This window comes from Nymphalis io, chromosome 17 (genome assembly GCF_905147045.1).
Source record: "Nymphalis io chromosome 17, ilAglIoxx1.1, whole genome shotgun sequence".
In the NCBI taxonomy this organism is placed as follows: Eukaryota; Metazoa; Arthropoda; class Insecta; order Lepidoptera; family Nymphalidae; genus Nymphalis; species Nymphalis io.
Genome location: NC_065904.1, coordinates 11,639,636 through 11,663,705, shown reverse-complemented (window position 1 = coordinate 11,663,705; position 24,070 = coordinate 11,639,636). Strand labels below are relative to the sequence as shown.

General features: G+C 32.1%; 2 protein-coding genes across 2 annotated transcripts in view; one reads left to right on the top strand and one right to left on the bottom strand.

Annotated features, from left to right (window-relative positions):
* LOC126775160 (translin-associated factor X-interacting protein 1-like) overlaps window positions 1-24,070 on the bottom strand; it is a 425,426-nt gene that overhangs the window by 94,912 nt on the left and 306,444 nt on the right. The gene's annotated exons all lie outside the window — the stretch shown is intronic.
* On the top strand, window positions 999-6,116 carry LOC126775169 (esterase FE4-like). Its single transcript, XM_050496971.1, has 3 exons — window positions 999-1,172; window positions 3,779-5,058; window positions 5,942-6,116. Exons 1-3 carry the CDS (start codon window positions 999-1,001, stop codon window positions 6,114-6,116), a joined length of 1,629 nt encoding a protein of 542 aa, XP_050352928.1.

The following is a 24,070-nucleotide window of genomic DNA, read 5'->3' as shown; positions in this document are numbered from 1 at the left end:
GCAGTGGTTTTAGTAGGTAAGAATCCCACATTACGCGGTCCCCCCCAAGGTAGCCTACCTTTCTCAAGATTTTCAGTGTGTGAAAATAAAAAAGCACCTAACTAACTTTTAAGGCAGGAGTTTCTGAGGGATAATGGTACACATGCTCATGTCTCGGAAAGCATGTCGGTAAAGTGTTTGTCGTCTTGGCAAAATGACTGGACGGATTCGGATGAAATTTGGTATAAAGATAAACTAGTATAATAATACATAATATATTCCTTTAGAATTGAGTATTTAATCGCGATTATGCTCTATAATGTTAGAAACGATTTCTTTGAGACCAGTTTTGTCAACATAAGAACGGGTGTTTTAATATTATGAACGACAGTTATGTAATAATATTTACCAATAGAATAAGAACATCAGTTTGCCATTTTAAAAAGTAATTAATCGTTAAAAATTTACTTTCTTATAACAACTATTGTTAATAATCATATGTTAATATTTTCACAAGACACTGGATTCAATTAATAATATTCGGATTTAAAGAGGTGACACGGATTCCGCCAAGCGAGGGACGTCAGTTGACCGGTTCCCGGCCAGAGTAGCTTGTCGCAGGTTTTCGTACAAAACTATCGAGTACACGCCAATGAAAAATAATATCTATACAATATAAGCTAAATTGCGTTAATTTTATATTATTATTTTTTTTTCATTTTCCGTATGAACAAAACAACACTATTGTTTTTTTTTAGTGCAGATGTTACGTAGATCATATAACCTTGAGGGTCACAACGAGTGAGTTAGGCGAAACCGAATTGTTATATACATTCTGGACATCGGGTTCGACGGTTAAATTTAAATAATAATTACGTATTAAAAAGTTGATAAAGTATATTTACTTCAAAAGTATATTATATAGTTGAGTTCGCTAAAGTTTTCGTTTACCGAAAGATATCTATGATCAAAGATTTGTCATGATTTAACATACTTGGCGTGTTTGTGTAATTGACGTAATGAAGACGTACTGGTTGGTGCTCTGGTCGCTATGGGCGGCGCGACTGGTCAGGCAACCGACGCTACCTGTCCGCGTAACTGGCGGATGGTTGCGCGGTGTGGTAGCTCCCGATGGTTCTCATAAACGATATATGGCTGTTCCCTTCGCTACCCATCCTGTAAAGCGTTTTCAGGTGTGTTTATTGTAATATATCTTTATTACATTACTTGCAATAATTACTCTGTTTTTTTGTTTACTATATTAAAAATGTAGTTACAAAATATTAATATATAATTACTGTCATGCTTGTTAGCTGACCTTGGCTGTGGTTCCAATGACTCAACTAGAGCGGAATAAAAACTACAATGATTTCCGTGTCAAACTATCTGTGTATGATTTAATTGACTTTCGGATGAATATAAACCGAACAAATATGTACTGATTTTTATTAACTTAGTATTAAAATATAGTTGAGATGACACAGTGATTTGAAATTCTTCTCGTGCACGACATGTGCACGAGATGTGAATTATAAACACAAATTAAGCACATGAAAATTCAGTGGTGCTTGCCCGGGTTTGAACCCACTGTAGATCATCGGTTAAGATTCACGCGTTCGAACCACTGGGCCATCTCGGCTTTAAGAAATTCGGCATATAGGACATATTTTTATAATAATTTTGAATACATAATGATTCAAACATATTAAAAATACTATTTATAATTGTGGAGAATTAGTAAAGATATGTTTCATATAAGCAAGTTTTTATTTATAAAACTATTAGTTGTATGCTTTGTTTTTTGAAAATACATACATAATACGACTTGAGTGCAACCTATTAAAGGTTTATGGTATATATCAGAAAACTGTACTGTACATAAATTTCATAAAAGGTATCATCTAAACCTGATAATCGAAACGTTAACACAAATAATAATAAAACAAACACAAAATGATATTATTAAAAAATATTATTTAAATTTTGTCTATCCACACGATGTTGTCCATTTAACGAAATTTGCTATATTTATCAGATTTCTTACTTTTTATTTAACGAACATTAACAGCTGAAATGAACTTGATAAAAAAAAATCAACCATGAGTTGATAATGCTCATGCGTATCAGATAAAATCGGTTTAGTTGATAGTTGATATCTTCAAGTGTTAGCAAAATAGGTAGCGCGATAAAAAATGGCGTAAAGTACTAGCCAATTGTATAGGAGATATAATAATGCTTCATTGCAAGTATGGACACAAACACAGAAGCACTCTCTTTACTCACTCTCATAATCCGATGGTACGGCAAACCGACACGACCGAAAAGGATCGGGATTAACGTCATCCCCATGCCGTGGTACGGGATTAAAAGCAATGCCAATTTTCGAACTCCAAGCCTCCAATTTTCTAAATCAAATCAAAATATTTTTATTCTAATTGACTTTTAAAGTACTTATGAATCGTCAAGCGCTACCACCGGTACGGTATGTGGCTAACGCTTACAAGCCTAACCCAAGACCCAGATTTATAAGCTTGCCACTAGATTACCAAGACAGAAAATAAAAATTATACTTATACTATATATAGTCAAATATATATCATGTATATTTGGTTATTCTAAGAATAAATTAAAATATATGCTTTAATCAAGTAGATTCTGAATAGTACTTTTAATTTGTAATTTTACAGGATTATATTGAATTGAAAGGTACCACCGGTTCAGAATGATTGTACGGAGAAAAACCGGCTTGAAATTTAGTAGTGATTTTTTTGACAATTATATTACAAAAATTGAGAAAATACAAAAGAAGACAAGGCATATTTACAAATAATATTGTTATTATGAACTTTTGGAGGGTATTAAGTAAACTTATCTAGATGACAACTTAAACATCAGCGATTTTACAATCAAAGATTGTTTGAAACCAGTGACGGTTTAAGGAATTACAGTGCTAATAAACATGTGTGGTGGTGACTATTTACTTATTATCAAATGGCATATGTATTCGTTTGCTTTCCTATAAAAACTTAACCAACCACAAATATATAATGATGTATAAAATCAGTTAGTTTTAGGCAGCAGCCCCGGCTTCACAGTAGCTAGATAGGGTAGATGATAAAAAAAAAATAGTATCGTTAGTCTTCCGACGGGGCGTGGCCTAGCGGCGCGACTTGATCACATGATGATCATCATAGTGGGGACTAGCCTTGCCGAGCTCATTGGACGGCCAGGCTGGCTTTGGACACTTCTGCTTGGAATCTCGGTTGTGACGGATATCTCATAAATAATATTTCAGTTGCTTAGTTTTGATTCCTTTGTTCTATTTTTGTGTGTAAATTGTACGTATCGATATACGTTTAATTTATTGTTGTATATTTATTTTGATTTATCTCTTTTTAAAAAACTATTTCTATCTTGATTTCTAATAGTATAATATTAAAAATTATTAGTGAGCGTCTACGTCGCAAAAGGAGCAATTGTGCTAAATTTCAATTCATTAGTACTTATAGTTTCGGAAATCTCGTGATGGGTTAATGGTATTTCGCTTATACGTTTATATATATGTATAAGGATAACAAAGATATGTTGAAATTTAGCCAAAGCATACAATATAAGCATATAAGCAATTATAGCAAAGTTGATACACATATCATACTTATTGTAGAATCAATTCAATTAAGAGTATTAATTGTAAATTGGACATTAACTTAATGATAAGAGATATCATAAAGCAATGGTCGACCTAATAATTTTGATAAAGTTTTTATCATAAAGAATTTTATAATTTATATATTTCAAGGGTCCTGGTCCAGAACCGATATGGCAAGGCGTTTTAGAAGCTATAGAAGAAAATGTTCGATGTCCTCAAAGAATAGGAAAGAGCATTCTTATAGGTCAAGAAGATTGCTTAATAATGAATATATATACACCCGTTGATGCTACTGCGTATTCTAAATATCCAGTGATGGCGTTTATTCATGGGGGAGGATTTTATGAGGGGTCGAGTACCGGTTTTTTATATGGTCCGGAATATTTAGTAACTAAGGGAGTAATCCTCGTTGTTATGAACTATAGATTGAATATTCAGGGCTTAGCTTGCCTGAAAATAAAGGAAGCACCAGGTAACGGTGCTATGAAGGATCAATTGGCTGCACTTAAATGGATCCAGCGAAATATTGAAGCATTTGGGGGAGATCCCGATAGTGTTACGATAAGTGGCGAAAGTGCTGGCGCAGCTTCCGTTTCTTTTCATATTCTCTCACCGATGTCAAAAGGCCTCTTTCACAGGGCCATCATACAGAGTGGTTCCTCCTTGGCACCTTGGACGTTACAGTTCAGGCCGGTGTACATGGCCAGTTTATTGACAAAAGTTATGGGACACACCACTGATGATTTATATGAAATTTATAATATATTAATGGAAAAATCGGACAGAGATTTGGTTATTACTAGAGTACCTAGAAGACAAGGAGATACGATTACTTCAGAATTGCTTTATACACCTTGTATTGAGGACGAAATTGCAGGCGTTGAGCCGTTTCTGACTGAAATGCCATACGATTTACTGTCTTCAGGAAGGTATAACAAAGTTCCTGTATTAATTGGTCGTACAAGTTCAGAAGGTTTGCTTTTTTCCAACATGGAGAACGATACGACTTTATATAAGATTATATTTGAAAAAACGTTGCCTAAAAATTGGCACGTGCCCGAAGAATCGAAACGAAAAGAAATAGGAGCTAAACTTAAGGAATTATATTTTGGTGACAATGTTATTTCCTACAATACTTTACTTAATCTATCACAATTGTACGATGAAGTATATTTTTCATCTGGTGTATTACAAGAAACCGAATTATATTTAAATACAAGCGATAAACCTATATACAGCTACGTCTTCAGCTATGACGGGAGACGAAATATTGTAAAATGGACACTCGACCATGGATTAAATACTGCACCGGGAGCTACACACGCTGACGATCTGTTTTATTTATTTCAACAACCACTTCTTCCCTCATTTTTTGAGGGTATGATGATAGACAGGGTGACAACAATGTGGACTAACTTTGTTAAATATGGGTATGTATTCATTTAATATTAGAATATTTTAACAAATATACCTGATGCTTACGTTTTGTTACTATGTTGCAACCCAATATATATATATATATATATATATATAGCTTCTGGCTTCTAGCATATCGCTTCTATTTTGACTTCTTATATCAATATATATTTTACATTTGTTTACATTTGTTTTTATAAGAAATTTCAGAAATACCTTTATTTTATTCAGATTAATTTTCAAATTTGTGCATTTTAGTAATTGTTTCTCAAACAAGTGTATGCTAATAGTATTCATTTAATTCAACTAATTAATGTGGTGGTCGAGCTCCTCAATGACCTTTGTTACTCTAAAAAAATAAGTAACTTCCATTTAGTTTTTAATTAAAGCTGGAAAGCATACTTCCAAGGTATTAAGAATATTACCGACATTTATTAAGAATGAGGCGAAAGCCATGCTGCGCGATCAAAGTGAAAATCCGTAATGCCGAGATTGCTTCAAGGAAAAGTAACTACTGGCGTAGCGATAGTGACGACTGAAAAACAGACAGATATCGTTTTAAAAAAAATGTAATCTTACTTGAGATTGTACAATAACAAATACCTATTACTTAACCACGCTGTTAAATATTATTATTTTTTAATAATATCAATAGCTTAAATATTATATTGACACATTATATTTATATATATAACAAATTTAGATATACACTTTTAGTTCCCATGGTCACAACCCTCCATTGTCCATGGTCGGTCGCGCATTGACAAAGCCAATATATATGGGCGGTGGTAAACACTTAACCATAGCTGATTCATTGGCCAGTCTATCTACTTGAAATAAATAATATATTAGATTGTCTTAAAAAATAAGTTGTATACTAAGACTTTACTATTTCAGGGAACCAACACCTGAGGTAACGGATTTGTTGCCAGTAAAGTGGTTACCGAGCAACAAGTCGTCTCCGCATTCTTTTGTCATCGACAGAGAATTCTCCACCATACCTCTCTGGCCCACGGATTCCCTTAAATACTTACGTGATATCTACTCAAAGTACAGAAGAAAAACGGATTGAGAGATATAGACCGTAGCAATTTTTTAGAGAACTATACCAATTAATTTGTAAGTTTCAAGACTAGCTAGAAGATTGTTAGCGTTTTACTCTTACTATGTGGATTGTTTGTAAGCGATGGTTAATATTTCTTACAATGCCAATGTCTATGGGTGATCTATGGGTAGAATGAATTCAGATAAGGTTATAGTGAATCTCTGTTACGTATAGAGAGTAACAAATGTATTCTTAAACATTTTTGGGCAGGATATTATGTGTGTAATAAAATTTAAGGCTTAGCTAAAGATAAAAGAGGCTTATGAATGAGTCAGTTTCTTTAGCTTGAAGCGAGCCAAGCGAAGATTTACTATTATTTTATGAATAATTTTGATTTAGACCACAGCAACTGAGGCAGATTGACCTTCGTTCATTTTGTTTATTTATTTAAATGATTAAAGGGTCCGAAATTATACGTTGCAAAATAAGTTTCTTGTTGAACATTCTTAAAAATATCTATTTTAAGAACGATCTAAGTGGGAATAGTATAACCGTAACCGTAACAGCCTGTGAATGTCCCACTGCTGGGCTAAAGGCCTCCTAGTATAATAATAAATAGTATACCTAATAGCCAATAGGGAGACAGAGTTTCAGTGTATCTGATAAAATAACTTCAATTCCGGGTCGACTGTGCCGTGTAAGAAGTGCCAAATTTCATAAACATTTGGTGTATCTTTATCTTTATATTTGGATTGGCGCTGAGTGTAAACTGCATGAAAAAAGATTAATGATATTAATAAACGGATAAATTTTAAGCCGTTTAAATTCAAACGAAGAGCAGGTAAGCGTCGTGAGAAAAACTAACATATAATATTGTACAAAATTCTGCTTAAATGTATTTTGTTAATATTGTATATTAGTGTATGTTTTTGTTAGTATATTTTGTTATTTTTATATAGCTTTGTAAATGGGTCCAAGATTAAAAAGAGCCTAATAATTGTTAACAAGTAAGCTTGCTAGTTATTATACCGACAAGGAAGTCAAACAAATATTTCAACTGTACAATGGTAAGTGATTACTTCAGCCTATAACTACTGAACGGCGAACAAGGCTAGATTCGATGAGGATTATGATGAATTGTATGTAAACAGTTTTGATTGCTAAATACATACATATTACTAAAGATACGCTTTAAAATATATTAAAATGAAATTAATTATTTATATTTACACAATTAAATGCGGGTTTTATTACATTTTTATTCACAAATTTATATATTAATATTAAAATAATATTAGTTGTTGTTTGATGAAAATCTGCTTCACCAAACCGCTTGACAATGAAGCAGCTTCGTGGAGAAAGAACGAGCCTTCTTCTCAAAAGAGGTTTTAGGCTAGCAGTGGAAAATAAACACTGTCACTTTACTTTAAACACCATCACTCGTCGAGGTCTTGCTACGAACTCGAAGAAGAAAAATGAGTGCGTTCCCGTGCGACATTACTCTTATGACCAAAATGGATATGATTATAATATTTGCTTTGCTTAAAAGAATCTGCTTCATTTGGAGTATGAAGTCAGTAAGCAGGAGTAAAAAGATGGCAGTCAGATCTTTATTCAAATCGTTTTCTTGGGTCCTATGCGTTATACGTCGTTCAGAAATCAATACAGAACACGCCAATTTTATTCTAATTATTATGATTAATGTCGCAATGCTTGTTATATATATAATCCGAGATTTAAATGGATCTTAGATATGTATAATTCGAGACATCAATTTTCAAATGTATTCCAATAACGAATCGATGATTGAACTGTCACGACATTGAAAAACTGAAGCAGATTTCTATCAATCATTTTGATTTAAATGTATTTTTATGTTATGATCTTAATAACAATAAAAATATTTCATTGAGATTTTTTGATTTTAAATAAAAATAGCAATTGTTATATAGACTAATAAATATGTTATTATATTCAACAACACTAGGTAGTTTTATTTCGTCCAAAAAATCAACCGAAAGGTTATTGACACGCATAAATTAAATTTTTTTTACAAAAATCTCAAGTTACAAATAAAACTATATATACATACATACATACATACATTTATAGCATAGGTAGGCGGACGAGTATATGGGCCATCTGATGGTAAGTCACCAACACACATAGAGCTTAGCATTGTAAGGAATGTTAACCATCGCTTACATCGCTAATGCGCCATCGACCCCTGTGTTATGTCCCTTGTGCCTGTAAGTACACTGCTTCACTCAGCTTTCAAACCGGAACTCAACAATATCAAGTACTGCTGTTTTTTAGTAGAATATCTGATGAGTGGGTTATACCTACCCAGAAGTCGACAGTCCAATGTCATCATTTTTGTCATAATTTTTTATCTTAATTTTTATATTATTCATTTCGGCGGTAAGTTACTTGTAAACTATAAGTATTAAGTAAAAACGGTAGTTTGAGATTTGAAAATATATTTTTATATATTAATTTATCTCAAGATATACATTGGGATGTAACTTTTGTATATAATTCCTCGGGGCAATCTCGGCTTTATTTATTATATGATAATCCATCGCAATCATTTCGGCGGTAAGTTACTTGTAAACTATAAGTATTAAGTAAAAACGGTAGTTTGAGATTTGAAAATATATTTTTATATATTAATTTATCTCAAGATATACATTGGGATGTAATTTTTGTATATAATTCCTCGGGGCAATCTCGGCTTTATTTATTATATGATAATCCATCGTAATCATTATTTAATAAACAGTCCCTTGGGATCCGATGTTCAAAAACTAAGAGGCGAAATACATCAATTCATCCGGCTAGCAAATTTCCGGATGCTAAGAGGCTTAGGACCGTCCTTATTGATTCCACTGAATGAACGAAGATCCACTGAATGAAAGATTTGACGGCTCAAACTTCACCATTTAATGAACGGATTAAGTAGCGAATATAGTCAGTAGGAATTCGAAACGCTTAATACTAGTATAATTGGTTCTTTCATTTTAGGAGAGTAGTTTATTTTGATTTGTAAGAGAAAATGTTATATCGTAACCTCATAAATATTTAGCCAGTAAAAATATAAGCTTGAAGCTGGAACCTAACAATGTGGCAGTCGATAGAATATATAAAATGGGTATGTGGTACCTACCGGAGTTAGAAAGTCTAAGTAGAAATTGGTACATGCTTGCATATTATGAGTGCCGTTCAAAAGAAAAGAATATTCGCAACTTTTCTACTCTTATTTAATTCTTATTAACTACTGAATTTCTTGCTGGTTCTTCATGATAAAATCTACATATCAAACTGGCGGTAGTTTAACATTTAATTAATGAAAAATATTTTTTATTTTTTTTCGAATTTTAATGGACCTCGATGCATAAACTAATTCATACAAAATCGTCATACTAGGCCATTAATCGGCGAAGATATAGCGAAACATACAGATACAAAAACAACAGAATTTATAACCTCCTTCTTGTTTAAGTAGGATAAAGAATGTTTTGCTTTATGGCTTATTTGGAGGTTACGTTCGTATAAATTAACATGGATTTAAACCGAAGTTCACCAGATTAAATTCGGATAAGCACTGAGTTTTCATGTGCTTAATTTATTAATCTCTGAAGACCTTGTTACGGAAAATATTACGTTAGGAAACCCTTTCAAGTGAAGTTCTGTCTCACGTGCCAACTACCTGGAATTGAATATAGTGGTGGAATAAGCTTCACAAGGGGGAGAACCCTTTGTGCAGCTGTGAACATTTAGAGGGAATAAGTAATATAATATAATAATTTGTTTTAATGTAAAAAATCCATGATGTTATCAAACATATTTAGTACGGAAAGATATGTAAAATAATATTATTAAGGGTATTAATATATAATACGTTACACCTTACATATATATAATACGTTTATTCCTTATTTTAATACATTTTTTAATTATATTTTATATGAATATTTTTTGTAACTTGTGTGACGTAACGAGCGCAATTTAGCTGCTGCGTGTGCAATGTAAATTATTTTTTACATCATCTATAAACTTCTGCCTGTATTTAAACTGACTCACTCACACTTAAGTCTATGGTATATTTTTAAAAATATATACATTTTTGTCTACATGTTTTCCGCTGAGGTAAAGGTTCGAAATGCCAGGGTTCAATTTTACTGTCTTCTGTACTTCTTAATTGATGCAGATATTGAGTGCAAGTATCTTCCTTGAACACCCTTTCAACTGTCAAGTCTAATACATAGTACAATTATTATATAATGCTATTTATATAGTGCTATTGTTACGTTATATATAAGTGTTTTCTATTTGTGCACTGTAAATACTATGTGTACACATGTCTAGGGTTGTCACACAGCTATTACCTGCTTTGTGTTCCATATTTAATAAATAAATAGTTTAGAAAAACAGTATCAAATACGTTTTATGAAACCGTATATATATAGTCTATTGAAGTCTCGGACTTATAAAAATACTTAAAAGTATTTGAAACTTCATTCATTTCAGTGAATTCTATGCGGCAAGTGGTTCGTTCAGAGCGAGAGTTAGTCCAAGGCTTACGACTGCTACTATTGCGTCTATTCACAGAGCATTTTCAATTAAAGCGCCACAATAAAGATTAACAGAGCGGCTGGAGTTCGGGACGCGTCGAAAAATCCGCGGGACGTCGCAAATCCGCCGGAAAATACCCGTAATCGGCGACAGAGTAGTATTTAACATAAGCCGCTGTTATCGGCGGACGCACGGGTGCCTAATGGCGGCGTAGTGCGGTGGTGCCCTAAGTACGGTCAGTGTACGATGATATACGATATGCTTGTTATACAATTACGTAAATTCTATCAAATTTCGAAGTGAAACCTTTTTTAGGCGTAATAATTATTAAGACGTCGTTTTTTTCATTCGGTGACATACCGACAGCAGCGCCACCCACCGAGTCCAATTGTATTTTCAAACCATCTAGGAACCCATTGAAATACACACAAAGTTTCATCCAAATCAGTCCAGTCGTTTAGGAGGAGTTAGGTGACAAAGACACGTACAGAAGAATTGTACATTATAAGTATACTCGTATATTTAAATCAAAATTAATAATGCCTATCGTGAAAACCATGACCGCGTAGAACAGTAGCACTATTACTCATAGCATTATTACTCATAGCGTTTCTTCGTTGATTCTCTTGGCAAAAAATATGATGATGTTAAATTAAGGAGTATTTAAAGATTTTGAGTTTCATTTCTGTCACGTGTGCTATTAATTATGATCAAAAAACATATTCTACTTATTTATATTAAAGCGTTTTATATAATCCATTCATTATGTATAAGCAATTCAAATTATTGTGGCGCTGTTTTATTCCCGATCTAAAATTGTAGTAATAATTTTATTTAAGCGCTAAAGTTGAAAACTGTAACCACATAAAATTTCATACGCGCACTCAATGATTTTAATTTGATTAAAAATTAACTTATTTCAGCGTTCGCCTATGTTTTCCACTCCAGGGATGGCTTCGGACTTCAGCGCCACAGCGCTTGACAGCTCGTTGAGAACAATCTGTATTTTTATTTGCATATATATACATTCACAAAACTTATGTATAAATATTTTATGGTCATTTATTATTCTTTTATTTTGATTGCTAGCTCATAAATCATAAAATTATATAATTATTTTCAAGGATGTGGTTCTTATTTACTTTATATTAACATAATTGGAAGTAATTAAATAATAAAACAAAAATACACAATGTTATATAAGAAATGGGAATGTGTGCTGTACATGCTGTACCTTCGATTAAATTCCAATCTCAATTAACATTTAAAATTATCTGATAAATATACAATTACGAATATTTTCATTTCGTATTTCAGATTCCCATCCGATTCTGTTTATTTCAATTTATTCATATGAAGATTAACTTGAAACGACACCGAAACGGCTCAGTGGTTAGAACACATGAATATGAAGATCGCTGATTCAAACCAGGGCAGCATCGTTGCGATTTTATGTGCTTAATAATATTTTATAATATTTTATAATTTGAAGGATTTTTTTTCTATAGATTATAAGACAAAAATATATTGCGAAGAGGGATTTTTTCTTTAAAAAAATGTCTATTTTGAATCATGGATTAAAAATGATTAGTTTCGCTCAACATATTGCCGTTTACGGGAAATACGCGGAAGTATATAGGTCATTATCAATATTATTGATAAACAAAATATACCTAACAAAAGTTATTGTGTCATAGTTTGTTTGTAATAGCGACTACGAAGTCTTTAAAGAGCTAACTTCGAACAAATTACCATAATAGCGGAGCGGTATCTTTATACCAACCCTTATGTTAATAGTTTAAGCCCGAGATGGATTGTTAACGGTCAGTCGATTTAACCCTCGGGAGATAAACTAAAAAGTGTCCGGATATTCACCGACAATAACCTGGCCGACTACAAATTTGCCGAAATGGCCGAACAGCGAACATTATCAAGTTATAGCAGTGCGCGATTTATAAATAATTTATTTTAAATACTAAATGGGTGTTATTGATGACAAGGATCCTTTTACCCTTATATGGATATTTGCCTAAGTTGGTAGTAAACATGCGGTCCATAAGCGGCTAGCGAAGGGTTAATAATCCTTCCTTAAGAGCCTTTTCAGTAAGGTGGTACTTAATGTATAAACTTAATTAAAATAGAACGAAAAAAATAAATTTTAAGATTACTTATGTCAATTTTATTTTTATTATATATATTCATTTATTTATATTATAAATGTGTAAGTGAGTTTGTTTGTTTATTTATGTGTTTGTTTGTTACGACGTTACGTCTTAACTACTGAACCGATCATTATAAAATTTTGCATACACGCTGTCAAGGTTATGGAAAAGGACACAAGGTAGCTAAAACCTGCTCTGCTCTGCTCACGGGCAAAGCCGCTGTAGAAATTAGTGGTCAATAATTTTATAAATGAGCTGTGTAAAGCATAGCATATACAAATCGATCTTTAACACCGAGTTTTTAACATTTCATGTCATTGTTTACCAAATTTCAGTATAAAAAAGAAAAGCCAGTAGGCGATCATAGAAACAAGGTTTATGTATGATAATCCCTAAACTCACTTATTGTTTATACAGACATCTTAGATTCCATGGTTGGGTTGACGCTGATCAAGTGGCTTATACTTCTCATAGTGGCAAAGGCGAATGGTGGTCCTCTCTCGGCATCTCTACCGGCAATATTATATTTAATTATTTATTTCGTTGCTCATATTTTACAAATTACTCAAAGAATTTTTTTATTAATTTTTGTTTTTGATCAAACAGACCCCTAATTTGCTAATTTTGCTTTATATCCACTCTTAAAATAAAATTAAAAAATAAAGAAACATAATATCTAACAGATGGTGAAATAAAATAGCTGGTGAGTAATATAAAAACAAATTAAACTTTAATCAAGAACGCTTTTTCAAGCTCTTTTGGATCGTCATGTCAGGATGAAGATTCTATATATATAGCGGAGATTCAGCTAGAAACTCAGTAACTTTTTTATCCTATAATTAATGATATTGTTAAGTAATTTAAATACAATTGAATTATTAATTAGCTCAGGACTACCATTTAAGATTATAACAACGCTTTAAGTAAAGTAAGTTAAAACTAAAGTAAAAAAAAATAAAGTAACAAATAAATGTCCCATTGTTTGGTTAAGACCTCCCTACCTTTTGAGGAGAGGGTTTGGAGCTTATTCCATCACGCTGCTTTAATGCAGTTTAATGGATACACGTGTTATGTTTCATCCGACATATATACAGGTAGGTTTCCTCACGATAATTTTCTACCTCGCCACGCTCGTGAAACACAGATTAAGCACATGAAAACTCGGTAGTGCTTACTAGTAGTACATTTATTAGCCACACTGGGCCCTCGGTTTTTGTAACGTATCAATTTATAAAACAAGTATCCCAACCCTTCATCGGCGATCTCTTTATACTTGTATCCTTAGTTATTTATCCGTGATACGTGCAAAAATGTCTGTTCGACCCGCATTAGTCACCTTATCTACCTGCGGCTAATGCTCTACCCAATAAATATTACAAAATGATAACTCCCGCCAACTTGCGAGCCCACCAGATAGGCCTTAGAATTATATGGGGCCATGTTATCTATATTTGAGCGGGTTTTGTAACGATAACACCTGAAAATTGCGAAGCTTTGACATGTATTATTATGTTTTGTCCTTATGTCGGTGTCAGACATCAAAGGGGTAGTTTTATAATGAAACGCAAAGTTGCCTTAATGTATCCACAGTACTTGGGGGGTATAGTTTGTTTAGATGTGCAAGTCGTTGGTGGAATTTACCTCTTACTGGTAGGCTATTATCGCACTCACTCTTAGCGTAAGTTTATCGTTTAATTCTAATATTATAATCTTGAAGCTCATACTTACAGACATCATAATAACTAACAGTACTATTTTTAACAGAATTGAAATGTCTGCCTGTGATTGCAAAATAACCGCTTTTTTATTTATTTACCTCGGAGAGCGCGTAAAGCCGTTGGTCCTGAACTCGTATAGATATTGGGTTGCCGTCTTTTTATTGGCCCGACCTGGGAATTGAACCAAGGACTTCCAGGTCTGCCGCCTTACATCAAGCCATTAGACCAACGAGGCAGTCAGGAATGCTAAATAAAACAAACAAATATACGGAGATAGATGCGTCAAATCAAATAAGAAGGAAAAACAATAGAACGTGTTACAAATCATAATCAGAAATGAATCATAGACGAAACCTATTAATCTTAGATCAATGGTTAGGGGCGCATTCATAATTTGAGAAAAGGTTTATATTCACAATGCCAATACGTAAGTGATAAATACTATCAGATAGCTTGTGTGCTTAAAATATGTTTTTTTAAAACTTGTACATATCCCTAAAATATCACCTGGAGCGCCTTTTATAAATTTATAGCAACGCGTTATGGGAAGGTAAAGATATATTCTAAAATGTAGGGGTTTCTTTTATAGTCATACTAGTTTAGTATCAGGGAGGTGTTATTTGGGCGCATAATATCTTGGTTTTATTAAATTTAATTGTCACTTTTTAATTCCACGTCAGATATTCACGAAACACGTCATCTGGTCTTATTTAAATTTTTATCATAACGTACCATGTTGCCAGCAAATAAACGACTATAAGAATCATTAATATTATATTCGTATTTCCTTTCATATAATATAATATTAATTTATGTCTGCTATTCTGATATTCAAAAAAATAAACAGTGACGAATGACTTTTTTGAATTTGAATTTGGAATTCAATGATCACATACGACCTTTTACAATATTAGTAGTGGTATGTATGAATAAAAATGTTAATAATTAGTTATACAAGAATGGTTACAGGGTGTAGACTCATCCCTTAGGCGAAGGTCAGCTGGCGTGCAAGTTAATTCTGCGTGGCGTAATTTATAGCGACCCGAGAGCGCCGGCCGCTCCGTAGCCATATATTAAGAATTAATTTTTCTATTTGTATTTAGCTAAGGAATTAAATACCTCGATAAATCTTATCCTCTTGCTTTATTCTAATACTTTTTCGTATTTATACTAATTATACTTTTCTTATTTTATGTTACATAGCTCGTTGGTGTAGTGGCTGGTTTTGAAAACGCAAACTCCAACGTCCAATCATTGGGTTGGAGCCTGGTTGGTTGGTCTGCGTTCGCATCACACACAGTATCACGAGATCGTTGCTATTTAAAGGTAGGTACTGTTCATTAGAAAAAATCAAAGGTAATTTGAAAATAAAATTGATAAGTGTTCTCAGGGGTATAGACATGAACTGTACAGGTACTTAACACCAGCCCATCGCAATCACACGCAAAACCGCCGGCTGAGAATAGTAATATTATAAAAAAAGAAAAATCGTATTAATATTGGAGATTATCAAATCTTGGGCCATTTATGATTGTAATTATAACACTACAATGAATAACACTACAATGCTCATTGGTTTGTCGAGGTCAGATCAAAATCTGGCAAGCAACACTGAGCTTCCATGTGCTTAAATTGTCTTAATAATTCTTCTTAAGATAACACTTCGCTTAGAATAGTTCAATATTTATTTGGGGTGACTTTTTGTATATTTTATAATAAGTTACGTATCCGCGTTTAAGCGCTTCACGTAACACAAATCATACTAAGAAGTCTTTTTATTTATTTATTTGAAAAGGCACATCTACAGTACACATATTAAACACTTTTGAATATAGTAGCATATTTTAGTAACATTTGTGATATTTTTAATTAAAATATGCTCAACACAGTTAAACGTTCAGGTACAATGTGTTTCTCCTTCGTATCGTAACATAGTTGAAGATTCAATATAGTATGTTCTTTGTAACAATTATCTCTAAACAAGTTGTATTAAGTTTGGCTGTGGCTTTATCGGTGCCATTTGACGCTGAACGCTAATTAAATATGTTATTAGTTTATCTTAAACACAAGTTATGGAGTTGTTAATTGTTATTAAAATAACTTTCATAATTATTGAAAGCCAAATGTTAGTAATAAAAATGTATTCTTAAAACAATGTATGATTTTTATTACTTGTTGGTAGAGCTTTGAGCAAATCCGTCTCAGTTGGTATCACCCGCTCATAAGATATTCTACCACCAAATAGAAATACTATCTTTCCAAAGGTTGGTTGCGCATTAGTTATGTAAGGAATATTTCCCACAGCGCTAATGTCTATTTTTTTTTTTATAGAATAGGAAGGTGCACGAGCATATGGGCCACCTGATGGTAAGTGGTCACCAAACGCCCTTAGACATTGGCATTGTAAGAAATGTCAACCATCGCTTATAGCCAATGCGCCACCAACCTTGGGAACTAAGATTTTATGTCCCTTGTGCCTGCCTATGGGCATATGCCTATTGGCGATGGTGAGCTAATTTAAAAAAAAGCTACGAATCCTAAGTAAATAATATGTTATTTATTTTAAATGTTCGTGAACATACAAAGTTTTTAAGAATACATTTATGATACCAACATCTTGCTAATAAGAACTAGCAATGTTACATATCTTATAAATGATCCCCTACAGCGAGGACTCTAAAATATTTTAAGATAATAATATTGTAGATTCTATAAAATAAAACTCAATAAAGGTCAAAGAAATTTCTCGTAATAAAATAGATGAAATTTTACGACACGAAACGCGAAATAAAAAGTAAAGAGTTGAATTCTTAGACATTCATTGGAATTGGGACGCTGTTTTTTTTTAAACAAGCAACTGACGTCTTTAGTGAAATTTTGTTTGATAAAAAAGCGTTCTACTAAGGAGATGTTTTTATTTAATTTTCAAATTGAATATTATTTTCGGCATGATAATTCTACAAACAAGATGAAATTGTAATTACTTGTAACGATATTAATGACAAAAACCTCTTTTATATATATTGCTAGTATGCCAATAAATATAAAATTTATTATATACATACAAAAATGTCGTGGTCGAACTGTGGTTTGGAATATCGGAATTATAATTTTAACCCTTTTTAATTAAAATTAAAAATATATATAAAGTGACTTATTAAAAGTGCCACTAATATTAACCATTCCATACATCCTCAATGTGCCAACAACCTGGGCGACTAAGATGTTTTGTGTCTGAAGTTACACTGGCTCAGTTACCCATAAAACTGAAACACAACAATAGAATTGCTATTGGCGGTAGAATATCTGATAAGTGGGTGGTACCTATACAAATGGACTTACCCCACTACCAAAAATTCATATTCATTCGATATTTAGTCGATTAATTAGTGCGAACCTTGACCGAGATTGCGAGAAAAAAATGTCACAAAATAAATAAGACCATTGGCAATTTATTACTTACGAACGGTTAGTATTCCAATTTATAGACATCAACATGTTCCAAGAACTCTATCGGTCTAGATTTTGTCTGGATTTCGAAGAGTTATTTTATATGGTTGTAAGACGAGGTTAATGGCTTCAGAGAATGTGAGACCGATTTTGTTTTATAAAATGATCGTTTAAATTATTACGTTCTAGATTTAAAATACAACTTCGTTAATAGAAGATTTTCACCTGTTTCTCTTATTGTGCTGTTATTTGTGCAGCGTTTTAACGCTTAACCAATATTTTCATTTTTCATATTCTTGAAGAATGAAATTACATTTTCACCAATAATTAAAAATAAAATATTATTAAGGTATTTAAAAATGTTAAAAAGAACAAAATAGAATGATTGTTATTTAAATATTTACAAGACATAGACAAATCTTTCAAGTATTATCGCAGACGAAACTACTTCAATTGAACACGGTAGCACATTTGAGAGTTTTTGTGTATTGTATTAACGTTCGGGCCATGATAAACAAACTCAAATAAAAATAGAGTAAGGTTAAATTATAGTAACATGTTAAATAAAGTTCAAAGTAAAAACAACCAGAAAATATAAAATTAAAACTTTAATTTTAAAAAGTTAGAAGGTAATGGGATTTTTTAATAGAAACCATTTCATATGTACGCAAGAACGAGTTTAAATTAATTAAGAGCCAACACGGACGTCGAACAAAGGTGCTCACATCGTTTACGAGCTGCATATATTTTTGGATGAGGCATAATATATTAGTTAGGCATAATTAATTTTATATTTTTAATGACCTGTACTTCCTAGCTTAATTTTTTCTTTGTATTTTAGTCAAAATATATTTCGATTCATTTACACAAAAAAATGCTTAAGAAAAAAACAATGAAGAAGTATAAATTAGTTGATACGTTGACAGGTTTGATTTCATAGTTCGTCAGATTTGACAGATTTGGTTCGATTTTTCGTTCACTATCCAACATCTGACCTCGGGAGCAACTCCTACGAAATCCTTTGATTCATAATTTCTGATGCAAGACAAGGTGTGAAACGATCATGTGGCGTCCATATTTCCTGCTCATATCATACAATTTTTTCGGAAGATATCCAGTATCTTCCGACAAAATTGATGGCTTCTTATTGGCAAATAAATTTCTTCCTGGTACGTAGAAATACTCCAAAATTGCAAAATACTGAGACTTTAAAAACCATAGAAAGCTCATGAGGAAGATTAAAAATCCAGGTCTTTTGAGATAGTAGAGAAAATTCGTTACCTTAGTTACGTAATTTATATGTATGATATAATTGACGTCATAGTAATTCTTTACCCTATTAAGTAAGTAAGTAAGTAATTAACTGTGTAAGAAAACCACTTAAGAGGACAACCTCTCTTAATTATATAACGTTCCTATTTGTTTCAGGGCAATTACAGCTCCGACTTAGCCGGAGGCAAAAAAACAGCTAATGATTTTCGTAACGTCATTATAAGCGGAATTTATTTTTCAGAATACTTTCTTTATATTTACATTTAATATAAAACCGGATTAATCAGTGAATCTGCGGAATGGGTTAATACCTATATAAATAAAGCAATGTATTATTTGCAAATAGTTGAAACATGATGGTATGATGAGTTAATTTCAGAATAGTGATCTCGAGGTACAAACCCAGGGTCGGGCCAATATAATATATTGGATTTTCCTTTCGCGAATTTCTCAGTAACTTCCACGCCTCGGAGTGCACGTAAAGGTCCTGCACTCGAACTCTTTCCGGTAACAAGAGTAAAGGAAAAGATTGTACTTTTGTTATATAAGTTATATATATAATAATTTAAAAGCGAAATATTGTTGTGTTGTTGTAGTTATAATGAAGCTTGTTTAATTGTTGCTATGTAGAAGCAAATATCAACACTATGTATGATATAAGAGTACCAAAGATCTGAGTTATATCCATAATTTTTGTGTTTTCTTAAAAAAAAAGATATTATATTTAACTCTAGAATTTTAATTTAATATTGTGTTGTTTATAAAGGTGTAGCCTTTGGCTATGTAAGAGGTTGTTTAAAGGAAAAACTATTTCCTTTGACTTCCGTTTAGCAAATATTGAATTTTACCGTATAATTAATTATATATTCTAGATTACTTTCCATAGAGATAGTAATTATTACAAAAGTCGCAAATCACGATGAATTACGAGAGGAAACGCATTAACTTCATTAATATTATAATTTTTGCAAACAGACAAAAATGTATACACCTAAACGTACAGTATATACACCAAGTTCCGCTACCAGTGAACTTAAAAAACCGTTTTTTTGTTATTTTCGTAGATCACTGTACGAGAACCGTAATAAAATGGACGCTGTAATACAGTTTCTAAACTGGTCGAAGTTCGGTCATACTAGAAGTCTAATCTCTAGATTCTCCAATTCACTTCGTAGATTGCAGGAGCGTGCAATCAACTAACAAGTAAAGTAATTTGATTGGCTCCCAGGACGCTTGAAGGAACCTGAATTATTTATACAAATCATTCACTAGATATTTACTATTGCATTCAAGTCGGACAGAAGTGAAGAGACATGGGAACATAATGGCGTCCGTAATGGTGTAACCCGGTTCCGCTACTTAAGTTGATGAAATACTACATGCTTTAAATAAGGCTTCTGAATATATTTTGCAAATTCAAATTGACTTCAGTTATCTAAGTATGTATTTAACGCGGCTGGCCAATCTGCACTAAATATTGCGGGTTCAAATTTAATTGATTAATTTGTGTTTGTTGTTGTTGATCTCGTGCGTGGTGAAGAAAAACATCATAAGAAACCTGGATGGACATTCTGTCCATGAATCATTTATTAGTTGGTGAATAATTTAAACTTCTTCATAAGAGAAGAATAGGACATTAGCTGAGTTTTACTTTACTTAATTTAGGTATAAAATTATTATTTTTATTAGTTTGATACAAAAATTGATACAATTAGCTTAACACAAAAAAATAATACCCGACTTTATAAAAATAATGATTTGTTCCAGTGGATTTAAGCAATTATTTCAACGGCTATAGTTTTAAACCTGTTATGTGAAGAGTTTTTTCCATTGTTCAATTAGTACATATTTACATTTTGCTATTCTGAAAGGTAATTGTATCTGCGTTCTCAGGTACAGTGTTATGAGATGCGCACTCTTTGTAATTGGAGTAATAACGCTTTTTTTAATGAATGTATTAAAGCTTTGGATTCAATTATTTATATATTATTTTAATACCAAATTTTATAAATATTATAATTTGATTTGTGAATATAATACTTTCATTTATTGTTGGCTTCAATTGCAAATAGAAATTTCTCTGACGTCTTCAATGCTACCAACCTGCAAGTGAGCGGGTTTTCAGGCTCCGCTCAGGCTCCATTGTAACAGAAAAATCTAAAAACTGAGCTATACATAAAAAAACCTATATATTATCGACTAATATACACTACGATGAGAATTATATATTTATTAATTGATCGAAACAAAATAGACTAATCCGAAGCCTATAGAGCAGCAAGAAAATACAAATGAATTAAATGAACTTGGCATTAACGCAAATAGATACATAATAAGTCTTACTACAGTCTACGCATAGAATTTATTAGTATTCCATACTAAATCTTGGAAACATAAGAAATAATTGAAACAAATAACTGTCTATAAAACATTGTCATTAACGTAAACTACGCAAAATAAATCAACGAAGAAAACAGCCGAAATCCTCAACCAGAAATAATATACGAATAAAGAAAAAATACGAATTAGTTATTCAATCAAGTCGTTGAAAGGATAGTAGAGAGAAATTCCTAATTCTTCGCCCTTCGACCTCATATATAATACGTGGGGTGTAAGATTTACTGGGTAGTTATTGCTTGGGGACGCTCCACAATTTTTGTATGCCTATAAAAAATATAATCCCTGGTCACGGGATGTGATAACTGTCGCTGAATTTTATGGCATATGTTCTTTGTTGGATGTTTTTGTTACATTTTCTCGTACTTTATATGTTTGTATGAAGTTCTACTTAATGTTATAAGTTTTAGTTGGAATACAATTGACGATAATAGTGAATTTGGTGTTTTTCGAGTGGTAAAATAAATATAATAGAGGGTATTGTTACATCTCTAATAGTTGTATACATATTGCTAACGTACTTCTGTCGATTGACGTCAATTTATAATTGACGAATGATTGCGTATATAATCGATACATTTTTACCAAAAATCAGTTAGTTAGTTTCTGTTTTTTTTTTCGAATATCGAATTCTGGTCGAATTGCTGTTCAGCTACGGACCTGGCCCGCCGGTCTGATCTACCAACAAGACTAATTCTTGAACCTATTTGCCGCCAGACCCTTTGAAGGTCCTTCGCAAATTGCGTGAAATAAAAGTGATATAAGCAAAATAAGTCTTTGTAAATTTAGAATAATTGTAATATAAATACTTTTAAATAAACATTAGTGTTGTAACTTTTGAGATTTACTTTTTTTAAAGTTTAATAGTTCAATAATTATGCGTAATTTTAGTAGTGCATAACGCGCAATTACGAGCTAAGACTAATATAAGCTAAGTCGATATAAGTAGGTTTTTAATTTTTATCGAAGGTCGTTCGGTTCTTGAAAGTACGACTTGGTTTCGTATATATGCAGTTTTTGTTTATATTATTCATCTCGTGTTTGACGGTGACAAAAAACATCGTGAGAAAAATTGCATGTGTCCAATGAAATTCTGCGAAATGTGTTTCCAACAACCCGCAGTGGAGCAGCGAGGAGGAATAAGCTCCAAACCTTCTTAAATGGAGACAACGTCTTTGCGTAGCAGTCGGACATTTACGAGCTGTTACTTATTAGACACAGTTACAAAACTAAATATAGGATTTTGTTCTCCTTTTTCTGTTGACGCTGTTCACTAAAGTTAATATTAGTTATTTTATAAATGCAAATGACTGCAATGGTGTATCACACTGCACTAATATTATAATATTTTTTTAATAATAATAATTTTATTTAAAAACCATCACATCAGATCAAAAACAAAATGTGAACGATAATAACTGCTATTGTGTAAAACTGTGATGCAGTTTATATTTTCAGTATCATAATATGTATTATATTTTATTGTATTTTTTTAAATATGCTAATGTTCTTACTAAAAACGTACGTTCAAGCTTGTTTGGAAGAAAATGTGAAACAAATCTAATTTTCTAATGTTGTTTTCAAGATCATGGTACGAAATAAATTGTCATATCTTGTTCGTTATAACTTTTGTTCAAACGGTACGTGATGTAAGCCTAAGTTATATATATATACATTAGGGTTAAGTTGCTCAAGATAAAATTAAAAAGAAAAGCCAAATTTAGTTCTGGAGCTCGTTAAAAATAGTTTTTCTTTATCCTACATTCGTATCTGTCGGGGCGGTCGAGCAAGTTGGTCCGCTGTTGTGGTTGTAACAAAGATTAGTAGAAAACAATGTAGATGGGACAAACATATAATTGTAATGTATATAAAGAAGTATATACAAGAAGTTATCTAAGTGACGTTGAAGGCATCAATTAATGTGTTTTATTTAAATTTATTTATTTTAGAAAGACAGATGAGCAAATGGGCACTGAACGATTGGATTTAAAATGTTATCTATATAACCTTCGAACCGAAACACCATGTATAGTAGCGGTGCTTGACAGAGGAATTGATAACAGTTAACCCACCCGGATGGACCTAATACTTTGTCGCATAGTGGCTTAGCAACAGTGGTAAGAACAATTATTTAGAATAAATTATAAATAAGTTATTTTTCTTAGTATTAGAAGTGATAATAAGAAGTTGATTATTATTAGTATTTCATTTAATAATAAGAATAACACTGAGTTTTTTTCCTGGTTTCTCTTTATAAAAAATAAAAACGGATGTGAATTCCCAATAAGTTTACTTTCAATTTATTATTGTTTCATCATAATTCAAAGCTAATTTAACAGAAATGTTTTAAATAACTAGAATTCTATAAAATTTGAATTGACTAAATTAATTATGATTCAGTTAGTTT

What these genes read in the sequence shown, in the direction of transcription:
- LOC126775169 (XM_050496971.1), top strand. Translation starts at nt 999, where the DNA reads ATGAAGACGTACTGGTTGGTGCTCTGGTCGCTATGGGCGGCGCGACTG. An exon ending in ATCCTGTAAAGCGTTTTCAG is followed by an intron (nt 1,173 to 3,778) that starts GTGTGTTTATTG and finishes ATATATTTCAAG; the next exon opens with GGTCCTGGTCCAGAACCGAT. An exon ending in ACTAACTTTGTTAAATATGG is followed by an intron (nt 5,059 to 5,941) that starts GTATGTATTCAT and finishes TTACTATTTCAG; the next exon opens with GGAACCAACACCTGAGGTAA.